Below are 20,450 nucleotides of genomic sequence, written 5' to 3'. Positions count from 1 at the left end.
TGATCCACCCACCTCGGCCTCCCAAAGTGCTGGAATTACAGGCGTGAGCCACCACACCCAGCCTGTTTTATCCTCTTTTAAGTTCTTCGAAGTCAGTATCAGGGAAAACACTTGGTTTTCTATATTGCAATGTGTTGAACCCTCACTGTGTAACACAAAGGATTGGACTCCTTCCTTTGGCAGTCCCCGAAACTGACTCTGAGAGAGACGAGGAGCCCTGAATGCAGGAGGCTGTTTGGGAGGCAAGTCTGGGAAACACCAGGGAGGAAGGGAGTGAGAAAGCACAGGGAGGAGGGCCAGGCGGCTGCGCTGGGCACTGCAGGTAGGGGGCTGGTGCCATCAGCCCCACCTTCACGGGCTCAGGAAAGGCAGGTGCTGCAGACAAGAGGCCACTAGAACTGCCCCCAGTGGTGAACTGAGGCAGCAACTTTGAGAGCCCCCAGCTGCTGAGGTGAGGTTCAGTCAATGGACGCAAGACACCCGTGGTGAGGACCCCTATCATCAGACTCCAGGGTCCCTGTTCTGAGTTCTGAGTTCCAGCATCACGAACACTGTTCTAAGAACACTGCTGTCTCCCAGACATGCTGACCAGCACCCCACCAGCCAACCCTGGCAGCCCAGCCTGAGTGCAACGTCCCGAGGACACAGAAATGGATCCACGAGCCATCACAGGGAAGGGGGCAAGCTCGCAGAGAAGGGAGGGAAATACAGTGGTGATGTGGGCTCTGGAAGCTTCCACACCACTCTCACCTCTACCTGTGGACGGGCAGACCCTCCCCAGCCATTAGCAAGTGTAAGCTCCTTGGTATCTCTCAAAGAACTCACTGAGGGGAGAGGACCTCCATGTAAAGGCCACACAACGCTGGTTTCAAAGTATCTTCTCCAGAAAAGCTCTGGCACTTACCTTCCCATATTTGCTGAAAAGATTCTTCAAATCTGTAGCTCTGGTTGTAGAAGAGAGTCCACTAACCCAGAAATTTCTACCACAACTGCTGCGACCTATTTCAAAAGAACATTCTAGTAAAAACCCAAATACCCACAAGATCTTGAGTCTTAGAGACAACCTTTCCAAAAGAGACATGGTTCCCACTTTTCCTGAGGCAGTGGCAGCACTAAAAGCCAAATGGGGCTGTGGGCCTGACCACTATCCTCACCAAGACCCTCCAGTGCAACACCAGGCCCAGCAGCACTACCACAGGGCCCGTCACAATACTGAGTGGGGCTATTGGGACAATGTGAGGTTTCCTAAGAAAGTTAGCAATTGCGGGCCGGGTGTGGTGGCTCACGCCTGTAATCCCAGCACTTTGGGAGGCTGAGGTGGGCGAATCACGAGGTCAAGAGTTCGAGACCAGCCTGGCCAACATGGTGAAACCCCATGTCTACTAAAAATACAAAAAATCAGCTGGGTGTGGTGGCGGGCACTTATAATCCCAGCTACTCAGGAGGCTGAGGCAGGAGAATCTCTAGAACCCGGGAGTCGGCGGTTGCAGTGAGCTGAGATCGCGCCACTGCACTCCAGCCTGGGCAACAGAACAAGACTCTGTCTCAAAAAAACTTAGTGATCGCTTAATTACAGGAGGAAGTGCAGTGTGCAACGGCCATGTAGCAGAACAGTCAACCTTGGTGTCAACAATGCACTGTTTCTCTTTCCACGTATAGCTCTGTATCTATCCCATGTTTTTACTCCTTTAGAACACTGATTAAGAAGGAATTTGGTAGGGTAAAATTATTTCTCAGTTAATGCATTTAATGAAGGGTTACAGGATGAATGTGCTCCCAACACAAGGATCTGCACCAAATCAGCCTGTTAACTCTTAGGACCTGGTATGCTTCCTACAACCCAGAACCTGTAGAGGTAACAGCAGAGAAGGAGAAAGACTGCACAAAAGTCTCAGGAGTCTCCTGGGTAAGGAGCATAGCACGCGATGAACCAGAATCAAATACCCGCCACTGCCCAGGCCATACATGCTCCAAGGGACTGGTGTCGCCGAGGTGACCTACCCTTTTCCTCTTTGGAAAGCCTTTTTGTATCCGAGTCATCTTCGGGAGAACTAGAGACAAAAGACAATATCACTCCACAAGGAAGCAGCATGGAGGAAACAAACTCAAAACCATAAAATTCGTGCTGAGGTTGCATACCTACCCGAAATTTAGTTCTGAAAAAATGATACCCCGACAAACTTGTATTGAAAATCTGACCTAACCATAAGATTTCAGACCCACAGGAGTTAATTAATTCTGCTGGGCTAAAGGTAATTAGGAAGAATTAAAGAACACAACCATGGTAGGTTGAGAAAAGAAAAAAGATTATGTAATCAGTGTAAAATACACAAAGAGAAACGAAACATTCTTTAGAAGCAAAACTACAATTTCGTCAGTCTGGCTGGCCAATTGCAGAAAAAAACAGCTTATGTGTGTCATTACATGACCAATGAAAAGGAGATAGCGTCTGGTCTAAAACTGAGAAAAAACAAACCTCATTTTCTGATCAGCGCCCTCACTGGTTGAGGACTCTTTAGGAGCCGGAGGGACTTCATTACAAGCGTCAAAATCAAACTTCCTCCCGTCTTCTTTGCTATCTCTGGCTTCTGGGCTTGGGGCTTCCGTGGGTGCTTCTGCGAGCTCCTCGCTAGAGGCCTCCGCGAGCTCGGAGGCCGCACTACTCTGCTCAACTGCCGGCTCTAGCCCTACAGGCTCACAGTCCGTCCTCTCGCCATCGCCTGGCTGCTCCGCGGGCTCCCTTTTCACTACCGCTAACAGGCTGTCTGCCTTGCTCGACTGAGCGTGTGCTGTTGACTCGCTGGCCAAATCTAAATCACCCTCTTCCGGATGGGCGCTGTCAAATAGGTCCTCTTCCTCCGCAAGCTTTCTGTCTGGCCCCACGCTACTTGTGTCCTGTGCAAATGGCTGCTCCAGCTCGGAACTTTCTTCTTTTACTGGCTCAGATTTACAAGTTTCCCCCAAAATGTCGAGTATTTTCTCATTTTCTACGGATTTAACAGGAATAGAATGGCACAAGGTTTAATTACCAGGGAAATAAAGCAATCACAAATGTGGAACTGGCACGGCTGCCACACTAACACGAAGAGAACTGCTAGCTACACAGAGATTGGAAAACCCGCGGGTACACAAAGTTATACTGGTTACACTACCTGCGCCGCGACCGCCTCTAGGTAAGCCTCTACGCTACACGGAAGAGAAAAGCATCCCAGAGATTTAACCCCCAAAACCTTCTGGCTGATTCTTGACAGTCTTCATTCTGTCGTCGTTTAGATATGACTCTTCCAAATTTAGCTTCCAAAGTCCAAGTTGCTTAACTGAATGTATCACCATTCACTGAACAGCTCAATTTCCAAATTTCTTTGAATTTCTTTTAACAGAACAGTCCAACATGAAAACCAGAATCTCTTCCATCCGTGCTCTGAGATATTTGCAGTCCAGAAAGTGAACAGTGTTTGGAATTCTCATGAAGACACTCTTTCCTCTTCTGGAATCCAGTTATGTCTCAAATTTATGTTTTAAAATGTATCTCCCTACCACTACCTGAGCTGCCTCAATTAAAAACCACAAAATTAAGCTACTGCCCAATATCACAAGATCTGTTTTGTGGGTGCAGAGGTATTAGCTCTCAAGAGAGGCATCCGGAACTCTTTCTCTATGTATGATTCAATGCTGTTGATATTCAAAAAGGCATGAGATACTTTCATCTCACCAATACATTTTGTAAAATGAGAAGTGAGCCACTTTCACAGATCTGGTGATATGGCTGGGTTTCCAATCTCTATGATCCTGGTAGGTTTTGGATTGTAAACCTTTAGAACAATGTATACTATAGTAAGGTAACTTTTAAAAATCAAAGAATTCAAATTAGAGAAGGTGGAAAACTAGAATGGTTCCAAACCCCCGCTGGTAAGTTTTTCATTTAACAGTACCTGGCTCCAGGGATGGCTCTTCAATTTCCTGCAAGAAAAAACGTAAATAAGACTGTGCCAGATGAATGACACCTACAGTTTATTCAAATGAAAACCCAGAATAACTGAAGAGGGAATTTTAAAAATCCAGGGAGGGAAACTCACAAACGCAAGAGGTGGAGAACCTGCTTGTTCTAGGAATGGCTCCATAACACTGGCATCCACTTCACTCAGCCCATCCTCCATTCAGTCTCCCCTGCAGGGGCCTGGAACTGGTCTCACTTCATGGTCAGGCACTCATCATAAGCATGCCTGACTCTCTAGATTGAACTCTCAAATTCAAGGAGAGCAGTGTTTTCATTTTTCTACTGTTAGCATCTAGAGGAATGCATGGCACATTAACAGTCACTTTTTCACTCAACGAAGCTACGACAACTTTCTGATATTCGAAAGACTGAGGGAATATAGGCCCAGGTGGTATGACTCCTGCTCTTACTTGGCATGGTGGTGCCAGCATGAAAAACTTTGTAAATACCCTCCCTCCTTCATCTCCTCTTCCAATCAGTGTCCCCACCAGGCCAGTTCTAGAAGTCATTCAGACTCTTCCCAGGAAGCCCTGTCCACTCAGGCTGGTGCCATCCTTGCCTATTGTGGTATCTGGTTGTATTATCCCCATCCCATCTCTCTGCACCTTGTGTCCACAGTAAGCTCATGTCCCTCTGTGGCCTTCAGCCTTCAGCCAATGGATCCCTATGCCACCTCCCTCCCTGACAGGCCCAGCCCTCCCCTGCCCCATCCAGCCAAGTCATCCACATCCCTCAGTATCCAGCTCAGTGGCATCTCCTTTCAGGAAGGCTTTCCCTATTTCCCTCTAACCCAACTCCAGCTGTGCCCCACTAAGCAAAGGAGCTTTTTCCACATGATGTGATCCCCCAGCCTTTATGTTTCCTGTGCACACAAGGTACACTCCTCTGGAATTCCAGTCAACTGATGGGCACTGACTAGGTTCCAGGCACAAATGTAAGCACCTTACATACACACAAACTCGTCATCGGTCGCAGGAGGTTGGTCCTAATGGTAGCACCCTTCTTTTTACAGAGTAACAGACTGTGACCAGACAGAGTAACTTGCCCAAGGACACACAGCAGGTGGGAAGCAGAGACAGGCTCTGAGCAAAGGCCGTGTATGAGTGTGAGTCTGCACTGTTAACCATCAGGCCAGGCCCCATGAGCATGGGGACCACCCTTCCTTCTCATTCATCTATGTAATGCTGGTAGTTAATGCCACACCTGACACATCACAGGGGATTCACATATACCCAATAAGTAGGTGTGACTGAATTATAACTTCCCCTTGGAACTGCCCTGCCATTCCAGGATGCTCTATGAAACTGTACACTTTCCTCATGCTTTCACTTATTTTTAATCAGTTTTTTCCCCATGTACCCTACCCCATGCTGGGAATTCAGACCATAGGACTGAAGCAAATCATCAATGTTGGCAGAATAATTCTTCCTCATTTTCTCTAAAGAGAAGCAAATACATTCCTATTTGTTTAGGAGAGACTGTAGGTTTCCCATTTTAACACGGGAGACTGCGACCAAGAAAGAGCCAGGGGAAAGTGACAAGATCCGGCTCCTCCTCTCCTTTCTGAGTCGGGAATGGCCGTGTCAATTCGCAGGTGGAGAGACGGCAGCTCTAAAAGCGAACTGGGTTTCACCACATTTTCTTGAGATTTGTGCCCTCCTCAAGGCTGGAGCTCTGGCTTTCCAGTATCTCCCTTGCCCTTGCATGGCAGAAGCAAATGGAGATCTTTTCCAAAAGGTGATTTCTAATTACAATAGCATAGATGACATTTAAAAAGAAGACGGGAAAATAAATAAATAAATAAAAAGGCTGGGCAAAAGCTGGCTCGATCTTCATTTCTCCACAAAAAGTTCTCCTAAGAATTAGCCAGCTACCTAGGTAAGTGTGTTCTAACAATTTGTATCTATGTAGGCTGGAAAAAAAAAGGAAACTCAAGACCCACAAATATAAAAATCATACCTGGAAATTCTCAACTCATTTGTTCTCATCTAAGATTTAATATTTACAGAAATGCCAATGAAACAGGTAGGATGATACAGTCATTAAATGAAATCTGGGCAATTTCAGAAAAAACGAAACAAAAACAAAACAAAACAAAACAAAAAAAACTTCCCAAAGACAAGACCAGAACCCCTGAGACCCCACCTTCCCCAACAGGGCTCTGTCAACCCTCAATCCCCATCTGGGCCCTATTCATCTTTCCCAGGTAGCCATGCCCTCTTGCTGTCTCATCAAATCATCTTTCTGCAGGGGATGCCACCCAGGGTAGATGAGACAGACTGCCTTCCCCCCCCACAAGCAATGAAATTAAGAATGCCACAAAACATGACTCTAATGACTGCTGGTAAGCCACAGCGCTTGGAGGCCACTCGTCGAAGCCTAGAGTTAAGTCCCTGGCAATGCATACATTATATTTGGAGGAAAGCAGAAAGCAAACACCCACTAACGATCCTGACAAAGGAAACAACCCTTGTGGTGATTATTAGCTGGAACTGGCGTATGGTGTCTGAAATGGTTTCCAGAAATTGTGGTCTGACCTTTCATTCTAAAAGTACTGAGACATACAACAGTTTACCTGTAATATAGTGAAGTCAGATGATGAAGTATCTAAATTGTTTATAGTTTCTTTGTCCTCTATCTGTAAAATAAATGGAGAAAATACAGTTCATCACACCAACAATAACGTAACATAATGGTACATCTGTACAATGAAAAGTGAACAGCTATGAAAATAATTCACAACAAAATTTTAAACCCAGGGCAGAAATCAAAACACTATTATAGTATAATTGCAGCTAAACTGAAAAAAAAGTTGTATGTAAATGTCCACCTGCACATAGACTAGGAAATCTACTAATATGGTAGCTATGTAGGTTTTAAGATGCAAAAGAAAGAAAAAAAAGTCTAAGTCAAACAGAAAAGAGATGAAAATGAGTGCACAGCCTCTAAGTGGATCTGAGCACAGGGTGAGGGCTGTTCTTCCAGGAGCAATGGCTAGAGTCCTGCTGAAGTGGAGCCTTCAGCCACCGCTGCTCGCCCAGCCTGGATGCTGAGGATGTGGGACCTGCTGGCCCTGGGGTAGGTACCTCCCTCAACGGAACAGCATCTCCCAGCATGAGGGTGAGGACAGGAGCTCGAGACTGGCAATATCTTATACCCTACTTGCAGGGGAAGAATAGCTTTTATTCTAAGAAGTAGGCTCTGCCCAAAAAGGCAAAGGATTCCCCAAAGAAAGAAAGGGGGTTCAGATAATTTGTGACTGAAACCAATTTTGGCCATCTGCTCTAAAGCCCTGAAATTTGAGATATACTTAGGGGGAGACGTTTTCAGATATTTTATAACCAGCATGTATTTTTATCACTATATTTCACTAGGAAAGACACGCACACGATCAAAAGACTCAAAAGGTACAAAAGCCCATTCACTGAAAACCACTCTCCACTACTCCTTTCTTCCTGCCATGCAGCGGTCATCGCATACGCTACACGTGTTTAAGTGCCAAAGACCATCTCCCCTTCGACATCTGCACGAGGGGCAGCACATCATTCTGAACCCTCCCCAAGTGTCACTTCTCTTTTGGAGATTGTTTGAGTTCACACAGATGTGCTTAGTTCATTTTGATGGTTACACAGCAGTAAAAACTGTATTCGTGGTGGTACATTTCATAACTCTACGGTGCTTTCTAGATGCTAGGCATTGAACTAGGCTGGGAAACACTTTGTTGGAGCTGCCTAGTAAATTCTTCAGGAATTGTAGAACAGATGAGTCAGGACTCCTCTCTGACACTAAAGCACAAAAGCAGCCATAGACAACAGTATCAATAGGTGTGGTTGTGTTCTCAGAAAACTTCATTTACACAATGAGACCCTGTCTTGAAAAAAAGCAAAACAAAGCAAAAACAAAAAAACCCCAAAACAAAAACAAAACAAAACAAAAACAACCCAGGTGACAGCCAACTTGATGACTTCTGCTTTAAGTGTATAATAAACATCCATCCATTGAATCTTCCGAAAACCTCTTGCAAGTGAGGAGCAGAGGTTAAGGAGTTTGTCCAGGGACACACAGAAATTGAACCATCTCCAGAATCTACCTCTGAACTTTTTTTTTTTTTTTTTTGAGAGTCTCACTCTGCCGCCCAGGCTGGAGTGCAGTGGCACAATCCTGGCTCACTGCAACCTCCACCTCCCTGGTCCAAGTGATTCTCCTGCCTCAGCCTCCTGAGTAGCTGGGATTACAGGTGTGAGCCACTGTGCCCAGCCAAGCCACCGCACCTGGCCTCAACCCTTAAAACTATACTGCTTCCAGGCATTTAGGATGTTTCCAGCTTTTGTTGCAGAATGTATGATTTTCTGCTTAGGAGGGAAAAAAAACAGCCTTAAGAAGATGCAGCCATTCAGGAAGGGTAAGTAACTCCTGCTGCTGTGCAAGTGTTTCTGCTACTCCTTTTTAGAAGCTGATGAATGGGACTCACCAAAAATTGCACACCCTATTTGTATCAGAATAACTCTCAGCCACTTCTCAGACTCAAATCCTCCATTCAAATATGACAATCTGCTACCTCTAAGGATACTTGGAATCAGTTCCAAGAGGAAATGCAAAAATATTCTGAAGAAATGCAGAAGCGGACTGACTGGCATACAACAAGGTTTCTGTCCACCAAGACTGCTTGAGAAGCGCTCACTGCGGAAGACCTAAGGACCAGGACAAGAACAGGGCCCCCCACGAGCCAACACAGAAAGGGCCCCACAGCTTCTCATACGCATCACTTTTTCTGTCTGACAAACATTAATCATCAGGTAAATGAAATTAATATCAAATTAATGGCACCAAGACAACATCATACATAAGTTAAGTACATGGCCTCTGGAATTAGCCTGATCTTAGTTCTTATTCTGTTATGAGCTGTGTGTCATCTGGAGATGTTTTTTAGTTCTTGCCTTCCCAATTTCCTCAACTGAAAATGGGGACAACAGCACCTCATGTTGCTATTAGAAGAATTAAAGGGCACATGCTGGGCGTGGTGGCTCACACCTGTAATCTCAGCACTTTGGGAGTCTGAGGCAGGCGGATCACCTGAGGTCAAGAGTTCAAAAGCAGCCTGGCCAACATGGTGAAAACCGTCTCTACTAAAGATACAAGAAAATTAGTCGGGCTTGGTGGTGGGCGCCTATAATCCCAGCTACTCACTCGGGAGGCTGAGGGAGGAGATCACTTGAACCCAGGGGGCAGAGGTTGCAGTGAGCTGAGATCACGCCACTGCACTCCAGCCTGGGCAACAGCAGCAAAACTCAAAATTCTGTCTCAGAAAAAAAAAAAGAAAAAAAAAAAAAAAGAAAAAGAAAGGAAGGGCATAATGCCAATGCCTGGTAGGTAGTATTCAGGAAATACTACCCACTATAATCTTACTATCCATTTGATATGTTTCTAACAGGAAAAAAATTTACGTTTAAAAACAACATCCAGGTTAATACTTGAGGTTAACTCTTAAGATAGGTATCAACTGGCTGTTTTTTTTGTTTGTTTGTTTGTTTTAAACAAGAGATAGGGTTCTGTCAGACTCTGCCACCCAGGCTGGAGTTCAATTGCACAATCATAGCTTAGTACAGCCTTGAACTCCTGGGCTGCTCCTTCCGCCTCAGCTTTCTGAGTTACCGGATTACATGAGTGCATCAAGGCACCCAGCTCAACAATTGCTTCTTAACAGGAAAACACCAACTTCTAACCTCTTCCTAGTTCAATGCTTTCAAGGTACCTAGGCCATAACACCACAGATCAAGTCCTGCAACAGGAAGAGTCTGAATGGTTGTCCTCAAAATGTCTCATACTGTATGCCGCAAATGGATAGCAAGTACGTATGAAATGTTATAAGACATCACCTTTCAACAAAACAAATTGGTTCAGAATCATCTGAACCAACTGACCCTTATTCTACTGAACTGGCATTACAGAACAACTTACTTCCCAATATGAAACTGATCACCTATTTTAATTGTGGAACTGATACATTCAGGGCACATTCTAGAGACATTGCCGGTTACCTACAGCATGTTCCTGAAGCTGCTCCGGAAGCTCTTTCATTTCCCCCTCGACTAGCTCTCTACTATCCGACAGGGACTCCTGGAGGTTATCAGCATCATCGTCTTCGACACAATCTGCCACGCTTCCATTATCAATTTCTGCTTCATCCAACACACTGATATCCATGATGTCGATGTCCTGCAAGTTCTCCAGACTGGTCTCAACATCCTCCTGTGACACAACCAGACCGAACCATCATGTGACCGCCACTGGTCCATCCACCACGCTACTCACTCGCAAGGCTGCACATACCTGTCCATCCCCAGAGTTTTCCTCCAGCCCGTTATCTTCCACACCCTCTTCTTCTGGTTTGCGCCCTGAAGACAGAATCATTTACAGCATGAGATCAAATGATACGCACTTTACAGAAGCAACAATGCCCTGAGCACTACACAAGTGGTCACTTTATAAACATCTGAGACACCTCACTACTTAGGGACACTTCCTAATCCAGGAATGAGGCCATTCCGCACAAGACAGCCCTGCCCCACCCCCAAGCAGAAGAGGTTCTGTTCTTGTCTGAGCTGTGGAAGTAGAAGTGCAGAAAACAGGTTCTTAGTAAAGTTGAACAGGATCAGACCTGTCCTCAGCTCTGCCCTTCTTCCTATCCCAAGTGTCCTTGTTTGAGGGAAAAATTATTTGTTGCAAATGTGCTGCCTTTTAGTTAAGGAACATGTTTTCCCACAGAAACTGCGCATGCCCGAGTATGCACATTTTTAATGCTTAAAAAGAAAAAAGAAGGGCCGGATGCGATGGCTTACGCCTGTAATCCCAGCACTTTGGGAGGCCTAGGCGGGCGGATCACCTGAGGTCAGGAGTTCGAGACCAGCCTGGAAAACATGGTGAAACCCCGTCTCTACTAAAAATACAGGACAATCACTTGAACCCAGGAGGCGGAGGTTGCACTGAGCCGAGACTGCGCCACTGCACTCCAGCCTGGGCAACAAGAGCGAAACTCGGTTAAAAAAAAAAAAAAGAAAGAAAAACAAAAAACCCACATACTATCAAGATACTCCAGAGGGGCTGGGCACGGTGGCTCATGCCTGTTAAGTCCAGCACATTAGGAGGCCGAGACAGGTGGATCACTTGAGGTCAGGAGTTTGACACCAGCCTGGCCAACCTGACGAAACCCTGTCTCAACTAAAAATACAAAAAACTAGCTGGTTGTGGTGGCGGTTGCCAGTAATCTCAGCTACTCAGGAGGCGGAGGCAGGAGAATCGCTTGAACTCTGGAGGTTTAGGTTGCAGTGAGCTGAGATCGTGCCGCTGCACTCCAGCCTGGATGACAGAGCAAGACTCTGTCTCAAAAACAAAACAAAAATTGCAGAGGAAGGTTTTTTTTTAACTTATACATTTCCATCAACAGCGAATTAAAAAGTGCCAATCTCGTGCGCTTGTAGTCCCAGCCACTCGGGAGGCTGAGGCAGGAGAATTGCTTGAACCCGGGAGGCAGAGGTTGCAGTTAGCCGAGATCATGCCACTGCACTCCAGTCTGGCAACAGAGCGAGACTCCGTCTCCAGAAAAAAAAAGAAAAAAAAAAAGCCAATCTTTCTTGAATCTCTGTTAAAAATTTGCTATTTTTCTTTATCTTTGCCAATATGCTAGGTAAGAAAAGGAATACTGTTTTAACACGAATTTATCTCCTGACTACTCAAATTGCTTTGAGTCATTTGCTTTTTGTTGTTGATCACCTGTACTTTTCTAAAAATTTCTGATTTACACCCCACTATTTAAAAACTTCGGCTCCGGCCGGGCGCAGTGGCTCACGCCTGTAATCCCAGCACTTGGGAGGCCGAGGCAGGCGGATCACCTGAGGTCAGGATTTCAGGACTAGCCTGACTGACATGGAGAAACCCTGTCTCTACTAAAAAAAACAAAAAAACAAAAAAACAAAAAACAAAATTAGCCAGGTGTGGTGGGGCATGACTGTAATCCCAGCTACTTGGGAGGCTGAGGCAGGAGAATCGCTTGAACCCAGGGGGTGGTGGTTGCGGTGAGCCGAGATCCTGCCGTTGCACTCCAGCCTGGGCAACAAAAGCAAAACTCCATCTCAAAAACAAAACAAAACAAAACAAACAAACAAACAAAACACTTCGGCTCCATCCCCCATCATTTGAAGTTTATATATCATATGTACAAAACATATTTTCCCAGTTCTTTACCAGTTTTTAAATTTTGTTTACAGGTTTTGAGTACACTTCACTGTTTTGTTTTTTTTTTTGGGATGGAGTCTTGCTCTGTCACCCAGGCTGGAGTGCAGTGGCCTGATCTCAGGCTCACTGCAACCTCTGCCTCCTGGGTTCAAGTGATTCTCCTGCCTCAGCCGCCTGAGTAGCTGGGATTACAGGCGCCTGCCACTACACCCAGTTAATTTTTGTATTTTTAGTAGAGATGGGGTTTCACCATGTTGGCCAGGCTGGTCTCAAACTCCTGACCTCAGGTGATCCATCTGCCTCAGCCTCCCGAAGTGCTGGGATTACAGACATGAGCCACCGCGCCCTGGCCCATTTCACTCTTATGTGGCCAAGCTATTAATTGTTTTTAAAATGTAAGTGGTTTATACCTTCATGCTTGGATGTCCTCCTCCATACTGAAGGCTAAATAATATACACCTGTATTTAGTTCTTTTGAAGTTTTAAACATTTATTCTCTCAGTTTCATGTTGAGTGAGACTATTTTCCCAATAGTTGTCCCATTTGGAAACTGATTTCCCAGCACCACTGACTACACAGTACTTGCCCCTGACCAATTTGAATTGTTGGCTTCCTCAATATTATATTTGTATTTATGTCTGGGATTACTTGTTTCCATTCTCTTCCACTGATCTGTTATTTTTGTTCCAGTTTTAGATATGTGGCATTACCATGTTTTTCTAAATAGAAAATACTTGCCGGGTGTGGTGGCTCATGCCTATAATCCCACCACTTTGGGAGGCCAAGGCAGGTGGATCATCTGAGGTCAAGAGAAGAGTTTGAGAACAGCCTGGCCAACATGGCAAAACCGCGTCTCTACTAAAAATACAAAAAAATTAGCCAGGCGTGGTGGCAGGCGCCTGTAATCCCAGCTTGGGGAGGATGAGGCAGGAGAATCGCTTGAACCCGGGAAGTGGAGATTGCAATGAGGCGAGAACACACTACTGCACTCCAGCCTGGGTGACAGAGCAAGACAGACTGTCTTTAAAAAAAAAAAAAAAAGACTAAGATTAAGTATAAAAAAAAAAAGAAACTAAAAAACGATTGGAAGGTATGGCTTAACTCCAGGTTTTCCTTCAAGAGTTTAGTAATTTTAGGCTGGGCGTGGTGGCTCACACCTGTAATCTCAGCACTTTGGGAGGTCGAGGTGGGCGGGTCACCTGAGGTTAGGAGTTTGAGACCAGCCTGGTCAACATGGTGAAACCCCAGCTCTACTAAAAATACAAAAATTAGAAGGACATGGTGGCAGGTGCCTGTAATCCCAGCTGCTCGGTGGGGGGGTTGACGCAGGGGAATCGCTTGAACCCAGGAGGCAGAGGTTGCAGTGAGATGAGACTGAGCCACTGCACTCTGGTGTGGGTGACAGAGACAGACTCCATCTCAAAATAAATAAAATAAAAAGAGTTTAGTAATTTTAAAAAATGTGAAAAACATCAAGAGGCTGCATACCTTCTTAGGTTCATACTTCTCCTGTCAGCCAACAATGCTAAGAACAGGGAAGTCATTTCCCCAACTCCCCTTGTGCAACTTCCCAATTTTTCTTACTAATTGATGATTTATAACATTTGCCACAGTTCACAAGGGCAGGCATGCTGGCACCTTCATCCAAACAGCAGTATTTATATAGTCATTTGCTTTTTCATACAAATGATAAAATGAGTAGAGAATAGAAAAATGTAAACGACGATACCAGAAATAACAGAACTGAAGCAAAAATGGAAGGCATTAGGCATGGCAAAAATGAAATTTCTGGTGTCAGGAATAGGCGTGCTCAAATTAAACTCTTTGACTGTCTTCCATGTGAAGAATAAAATCACATGCATGTAATCCATGAAATAGACTCTGGAAGACCACATCTCAAAGGCAAGGCATAATGTAGCATCATTTCATGTTTTAGAGCTACTGCCAGCACAGCTTCCTAGCATTCCTTATAGAAGGCGGTGCTCAGCTTTTTGAAGAACATGGGAGAAAAGCTGATCAAACACACAACTTTGGGAAAACTACTTCCTGCCAGGCCTCTTTCCCAATGTGAAGAATAGTCTATTTTTTTTTGGAGACAGGGTCTGACCCCATCACCAAGGCTGGAGTGCAGTGGCATGTCTTGGCTCACTGCAGCCTCTGCCTCCCAGCATCAAGGGATCCTCAAGGGATCCTCCCACCTCAGTCTCCCGAGTAGCTGGAACTACAGGCACGTGCCACCATGCTCGGCTAATTTTTGTATTTTATGTAGCAGTGGGGCCTCACTATGTTGCCCAGGCTGGTCTTGAACTCCTAGGCTCTCAAGTGAGTCTCCTGCTTGGGCCTCTCAAAGTGCTGGGATTACAGGCACGAGTCACCACATCCAGCCTGAAAATCAATTTTTTTTTTTTTTTTTGAGATGGAGTCTGGCTCTGTAGCCCAGGCTGGAGAGCAGTGGCACGATCTTGGCTCACTGCAAGCTCCACCTCCCGGGTTCACACCATTCTCCTGCCTCAGCCTCCCGAGTAGCTGGGACTACAGGCACCCGCCATCACGCCCGGCTTATTTTTTGTATTTTTAGTAGAGACGGGGTTTCACCGTGTTAGCCAGGATGGTCTCGATCTCCTGACCTCGTGATCCACCCGCCTTGGCCTCCCGAAGTGCTAGGATTACAGGCGTGAGCCACCACGCCCGGCCGAAAATCAATTGTTTTAAGGCTAAGTGTTGTTTCAAGCAGTATTAAGGAAACAAGGTCTGACACTGTGGCTCACACCTATAATCCCAGCACTTTGGGAGGCCGAGGTGGGTGGATCACTTGAGGTCAGGAGTTTGAGACCAGCCTGGTCAACACGGTGAGACCCTGTCTCTACTAAAAATATAAAAATTAGCCAGGTGTGGTGTCAGGCACCTGTAATCCCAGCTACTCGGGAGGCTGAGACAGGAAAATCACTTGAACCCAGGAGGCGGAGGTTGTGGTGAGCTGAGATTGTGCCACTGCACTCAGCCTGGGTGACAGAGTCAGACCCTGTCTCAAAGAAAAAAGAAAAGACAATTAATTTGTCCATACTGGAAACTATTCTTGTAACTGGATAAATATGTAACATCCTGGGGGGAGAAAAAAAGAAAAGCCAAAGACAAAAATTCCAAACCTAATTATTTGTACTGTAATTGACGTTTAAATATTCTAATTTCATTCATATTTTTAGAATTACCTTATTTACAAAGATAGGGGACTATCAAACTGATAACAGAATTCAATACATGATGTTTTGGTCAGTTGGCTGGGAAATCCATCCCCATTTTATACCATTATTTCTTTGGCAAAACATGCCTCGAGGTCTAAAAAACAGCTGGAACTCAACCCAGTGGTCTCTGTAAACATGCTGGGAAGAGATACCAGAGCATTGCCACAGAATGATTATATTTGATAAAATTGCTACAATTCTATGATACGTATGTTGGTTTCTGTCCAATCCTATTCCAGATAATAGGAAAAATCTACTAACTTATCAGAAACTTGCTGCCCTCCATACGGTGTTCTCTCTTCCTCAGGAGGGGTACTAGATTTTCATCAAACAGAATCAGGGTTTTCCACTTCTATGACCACTTTTCTCCCAAGCAGTATGTACAGGTACACTGCAGCCAAATCCTTCTCAGGGGAAAGCTCCCCCGAGGTAAAATGTGACTGGAAATGTCAAGAGAACATGCAATCTTCAAAATGTTTAATCTTCAACGTATAAAGCACATCCCTGACTGGAATGTTTATTAATCATCACTACTTGAGGAAAGACAGTATTCTCCAGAGAAGAAAAACGTCTAAAAAAACAAAAAATGAATGCAAATGGGAAAAGTATAACTCTCTGGCAAAAACTGAAGAGCCATTGATTTGTCTTTAGTATCAAGGCCAATGTGCCCCTCGAATCCTTCTACCTCAGCTCTTCACCCTAGTTTGTGGTCTCAGCTATGGGCATGACCGTCGTCGCCTCTATCGCCTGCTCGTAGCTCCCTGCCTGGGATTCCATCTCTTGCCTTCTGTTAAGCTTCTGCCTCAGAGACTGTCCAATCTCACTGCTGGCTCTGCTGCCCTGGACTTCTGCTGGGATGCTCCCATAGTACCCAGGGCTGCATGTGGGTGGTTCATTACTTTCTGATTTGATTACACAAACACACTTCCCTAATTATGCAAATATACCTATTAAACTTTACTGCAGTAACAGAAGATTCATCCTCCTAAGTATAGGAAGTATAAAGCTATAATACCTTCCCTTTTCCCTACTGTCCTCTTAAGAGGTTACCAACGTTCCCAGCTTGGTGGTGCCTCAGGACATCGTCTTGCGTCTACATACATTATATGATACATATGGAAATAAGCTTGTGATGAGATGAAATCTTATTGTTAGTGAGCAATGACACAAGTTACAGAAACTACTAACAGGCCTTGGACATTTTTATGTACTGCGTATTGATCCACCTCCATCTTTGACTCCATGCTACGGCAGTTCCCCACGTTAGCTGCCTTCTCAAAAAGGCTGTAGCAATTTATTGTCTCCAACACCTACAACTTCCCCAATACCCTTGCCAATGTGGGAGAACACGAACTGTGTAAAAAAAATTTTTTTTTGAGATGGAGTTTCGCTCTTGTTGCCCAGGCTGGAGTGCAATGGCGTGATCTCGGCTCACCGGAACCTCCGCCTCCTGGGTTCAAGCGATTCTCCTGCCTCAGCCTCCCGAATAGCTGGGATTACCAGCACGTGCCACCACACCCGGCTAATTTTGTATTTTTTTGTGGAGACGAGGTTTCTCCATGTTGGCCAGGCTGGTCTCAAACTCTTTACCTAGAGTGACCCGCCCACCTCAGCCTCCCAAAGTGCTAGGATTACAGGTTTGAGTCACCGCACCTTGCGGAACTGTGTAAATTTTTACCAGTTTGATAGGCAAAAATCTTATGTCATTTCAAAATTTGCTATTCTGCAACTACCAGCAAGGGAATCTTTTGGTCTCTAGGCCACATCTGCTTTTTCATTGATCTGTAAATTGCCTGTTCGTAGTCTCTGCTCCTTGTTGACTGGGTTGCCTGTTTTCCTTACTGATTTGTAAGAACATTCAATGCTTTCTGGATATTAGTTTCTTCCTTATTCTGTGCTATTATATTTTCTCCCAGACTGTTGCATACCTTTCTTAACAGAGAGTTAAAACTTTTATGTAGCCAAATTTCTCTTTCTTTGTTGTTTCTCAGTTTTATTCTTACTTCAGGTCTTTGTTATTACTATATTATAAAAAGTATTAAACTAGCTGGAATTTCTATTTTACACAAGAAGAGATAAGATTAGAGCTTTCCCCCACCATCAAATGAACAAACCCTCAAACTTTCTGTTGTTTGCAATATCCTATCATCAAAATTAGAGGAAATCCCTGTATTCCCCCCCGCCCAGAATTTTAGTTATTCTTGTGCATTTTCTTTTTAGACTATTATGGAACACATTATAAAATTTCCTTTTAGGTTACTCTGGAGAAAAGTGACAATTTTCTGATAAAAAGTCATCATATCTAGGAAAATTTTCTCTGCTAAAAAGTCATCACATCTAGGAAATTTTTCTCTAATTAGTGATTTCGCAGGACTTGAAAATTTCCTGTTAATTCTATTTACTATTTAAGAATGTTATGTACATTTCAATGTCAATCTGGCAACATGCTTAATTCTTTGATTCACTAATGATATAACTGTCACCTAAAAAATCCTGGAGAAGTGATTAACAATTTTAACCAGCTAGCAAGTTTGCCAAACTGTTCATGAGGGCTTTGTCACCTTTCTTAAGCTGTCTTTGGCTTGCTTCAGATTGCTTTAACAGTACTTAATTTCCTGAGGTACAATCAGCCCAGTAGTTCTCACAAACCAACTACTGGCCCAGGAGTTGACATCCTAGTTACAGAAGTACATCTAAGTTCCAAGACCCTGGTTTCTTTTTTCTTTTTTTTTTGAGACGGAGTCTTGCTCTGTCGCCCAGGCTGGAGTGCAGTGGCGCAATCTCGGCTCACCGCAAGCTCCACCTCCCGGGTTCACGCCATTCTCCTGCCTCAGCCTCCTGAGTAGCTGGGACTACAGGCGCCCGCCACCACGCCTGCCTAATTTTTTGTATTTTTAGTAGAGATGGGGTTTCACCGTGTTAGCCAGGATGGTCTCGATCTCCTGACCTCGTGATCCGCCTGCCTCGGCCTCCCAAAGTGCTGGGATTACAGGCGTGAGCCACCGCGCCTGGCTGTAGACCCTGGTTTCTAATAGCTCTCCTCAAAAGGGCCCGGGGCACCTGGAAGAAATGGCTGATTCTGGGGAAAGGGCAGGAAAAGCATAAGATGAGACTCACGTACCCTGCCATTCCAGAAGGTAAAAAAGTATCCCAAGAATGGCATGAACATGTGGAAATGACAGGGGAGCCTGTCTGACAGGGTTCCCAATGGAACGTTTTGCACATTGTAGTAAATAAGCATAAAGGCTTTCAACCTATGGAATAAAATAATCTAAGTTCACACAGATAAATGAGGGCAAAGGGCAAGCTATTCCTTATGTCAGTAAACCAAGTAATAAACAAACAATAACAAAATTAAAAAATCACCATTTGGCAACTACCAGAATAAATGAATAGACAGGAACTGGTGGTTGCTGAAACTAATGGACGATGAGCAGGATATTTACAAAGTCTCAGAGTATCTTCCCCACAAATGTAACTGTGAAAAGGAAGACAGTAACTTTCCAGTGGAGAAACCTGGCCAATAGCATTTGAAGTCAGCTAACATGGCCAATAATGGCTCAAACTGACAGCATGTGCCTCTGGATAGTATACTCTGATGACAATATAGGCTGGGCGTGGTGGCTCATGTCTGTAATCCCAACTCTTTTGGGAGGCCAAGGTGGGAGGATCGCTTGAGCACAGAAATTCAGGGTTGCAGTGACCTACAATTGCACCATTGCACTCTGGCCTGGGTAACAGGGCAAGACCCGGTTTCAAACCAAAACAAAACAAAAAACAGGAATACAACATGTCTGGTGTATTTCTGACAAGCGTATAACTTGATCCTTATTATGGGGCGGGGAGAACCCAAAACAATTCAAATAGAAAAATAAACTACAAAATAAGTGTAAGTGTTCAAGATTAAAGAAAACTAAGGAAACATGACAACCTGATGCAATGCATGACTCTGGACATTTTTTGTCTGAGTTATAGAGAATATTATTGGAACAAACTACTGAATCTAAATGAGAACTAAGACGAGGTGGCAGTATTGTATCAATGTTAATTTCCTGATCTGGACATCTACAGTTAGGTAATATCCTTACTTTACTGCAGTACGTAGGGCAAAGGGGCATATGCGCCTTGCAACTTACCATGCTGTCTAGTAAAAACATACATACAAGGAGAGAAAAGGACAAGGCAAATGTAGTCAGATGGCAATATTTGGGGACTCTGGGTAAAGGGTATACGGGAATTCCTTGCGTTATTCTTGCAACTTAAGTATGAAATTGCCAAAATGAACAAAAACTGAACAAAACAAGCCAGCAGCAAAGGATTGGGTAATACTTAACCAAGCAAACAGGCCAACTTTGCATCTCCAGTTACAAAACATTCTCAAACACCATAAAACATCCTATTAATTTGTACTTTGTGATGACACTACAAATAAATTTAGTTTCCTGGTAATTATTTTATTTTTTCGAGACAGAGTCTTGCCCTGTTACCAGGTTGGAGAGCAATCACAGCCCAATCATGGTTCACTGCAACCTCAAATTCCTGGACTGACGTGATCCTCCCACCTCAGTCTCCTGAGTAGCTGGGACTACAGATGCACGCCATCACATCTGACTAATTTTTCTAATTTTTTGGAGAGATGGGGTCTCACTATGTCACCCAGGCTGCTCTCCAACTCCTGGGCTCAAGTCATCCTTCCGCCTCGGTGTCCCAAACTGTTGGGCTTACAGACGAGAGCCATCTCGCACAGCCCCTGATAATTATTTCGAGAGTCTGCTAAGATGGTGAGAGTCACGTCATGTGGAATGTGACTTTTGCTGTATAAGCAGTTTTTAAAAAAAATGTTAAAGTGACAATTCTGTTTTGGCCAAGTGCTGTTTAAAAGGGATGTCATTTTCTCCAAGTCCAAGCAATAGGAGGAGTACTGAGATTACATGAGATATGCTTTCTGGAATTTTAAAGCATTTTGAATTCACACATTA

At 44.5% G+C, this 20,450-nt stretch overlaps 1 protein-coding gene across 5 annotated transcripts in view; it reads right to left on the bottom strand.

The window, feature by feature from the left end:
• The window catches only part of SAFB (scaffold attachment factor B), a 45,531-nt gene that overhangs the window by 16,510 nt on the left and 8,571 nt on the right, over nucleotides 1-20,450 (bottom strand). For all 5 annotated transcript variants that reach the window (XM_016934768.4, XM_016934765.4, XM_016934767.4 and 2 more), the window contains exons 3-9: nucleotides 10,328-10,392; nucleotides 10,040-10,246; nucleotides 6,573-6,635; nucleotides 3,933-3,960; nucleotides 2,477-2,987; nucleotides 2,002-2,051; nucleotides 905-999 (exon numbers count right to left, since the gene is read on the bottom strand). In XM_016934768.4, coding sequence (XP_016790257.3) covers nucleotides 905-999; nucleotides 2,002-2,051; nucleotides 2,477-2,987; nucleotides 3,933-3,960; nucleotides 6,573-6,635; nucleotides 10,040-10,246; nucleotides 10,328-10,392 — 1,019 coding nt within the window. The remainder of the gene's footprint in view (nucleotides 1-904; nucleotides 1,000-2,001; nucleotides 2,052-2,476; nucleotides 2,988-3,932; nucleotides 3,961-6,572; nucleotides 6,636-10,039; nucleotides 10,247-10,327; nucleotides 10,393-20,450) is intronic.

This window comes from Pan troglodytes, chromosome 20 (genome assembly GCF_028858775.2).
Source record: "Pan troglodytes isolate AG18354 chromosome 20, NHGRI_mPanTro3-v2.0_pri, whole genome shotgun sequence".
NCBI lineage: Eukaryota > Metazoa > Chordata > Mammalia > Primates > Hominidae > Pan > Pan troglodytes.
The sequence above is the reverse complement of the archived record's forward strand: the minus strand, read 5'-3'. Positions and strand labels throughout refer to the sequence as shown.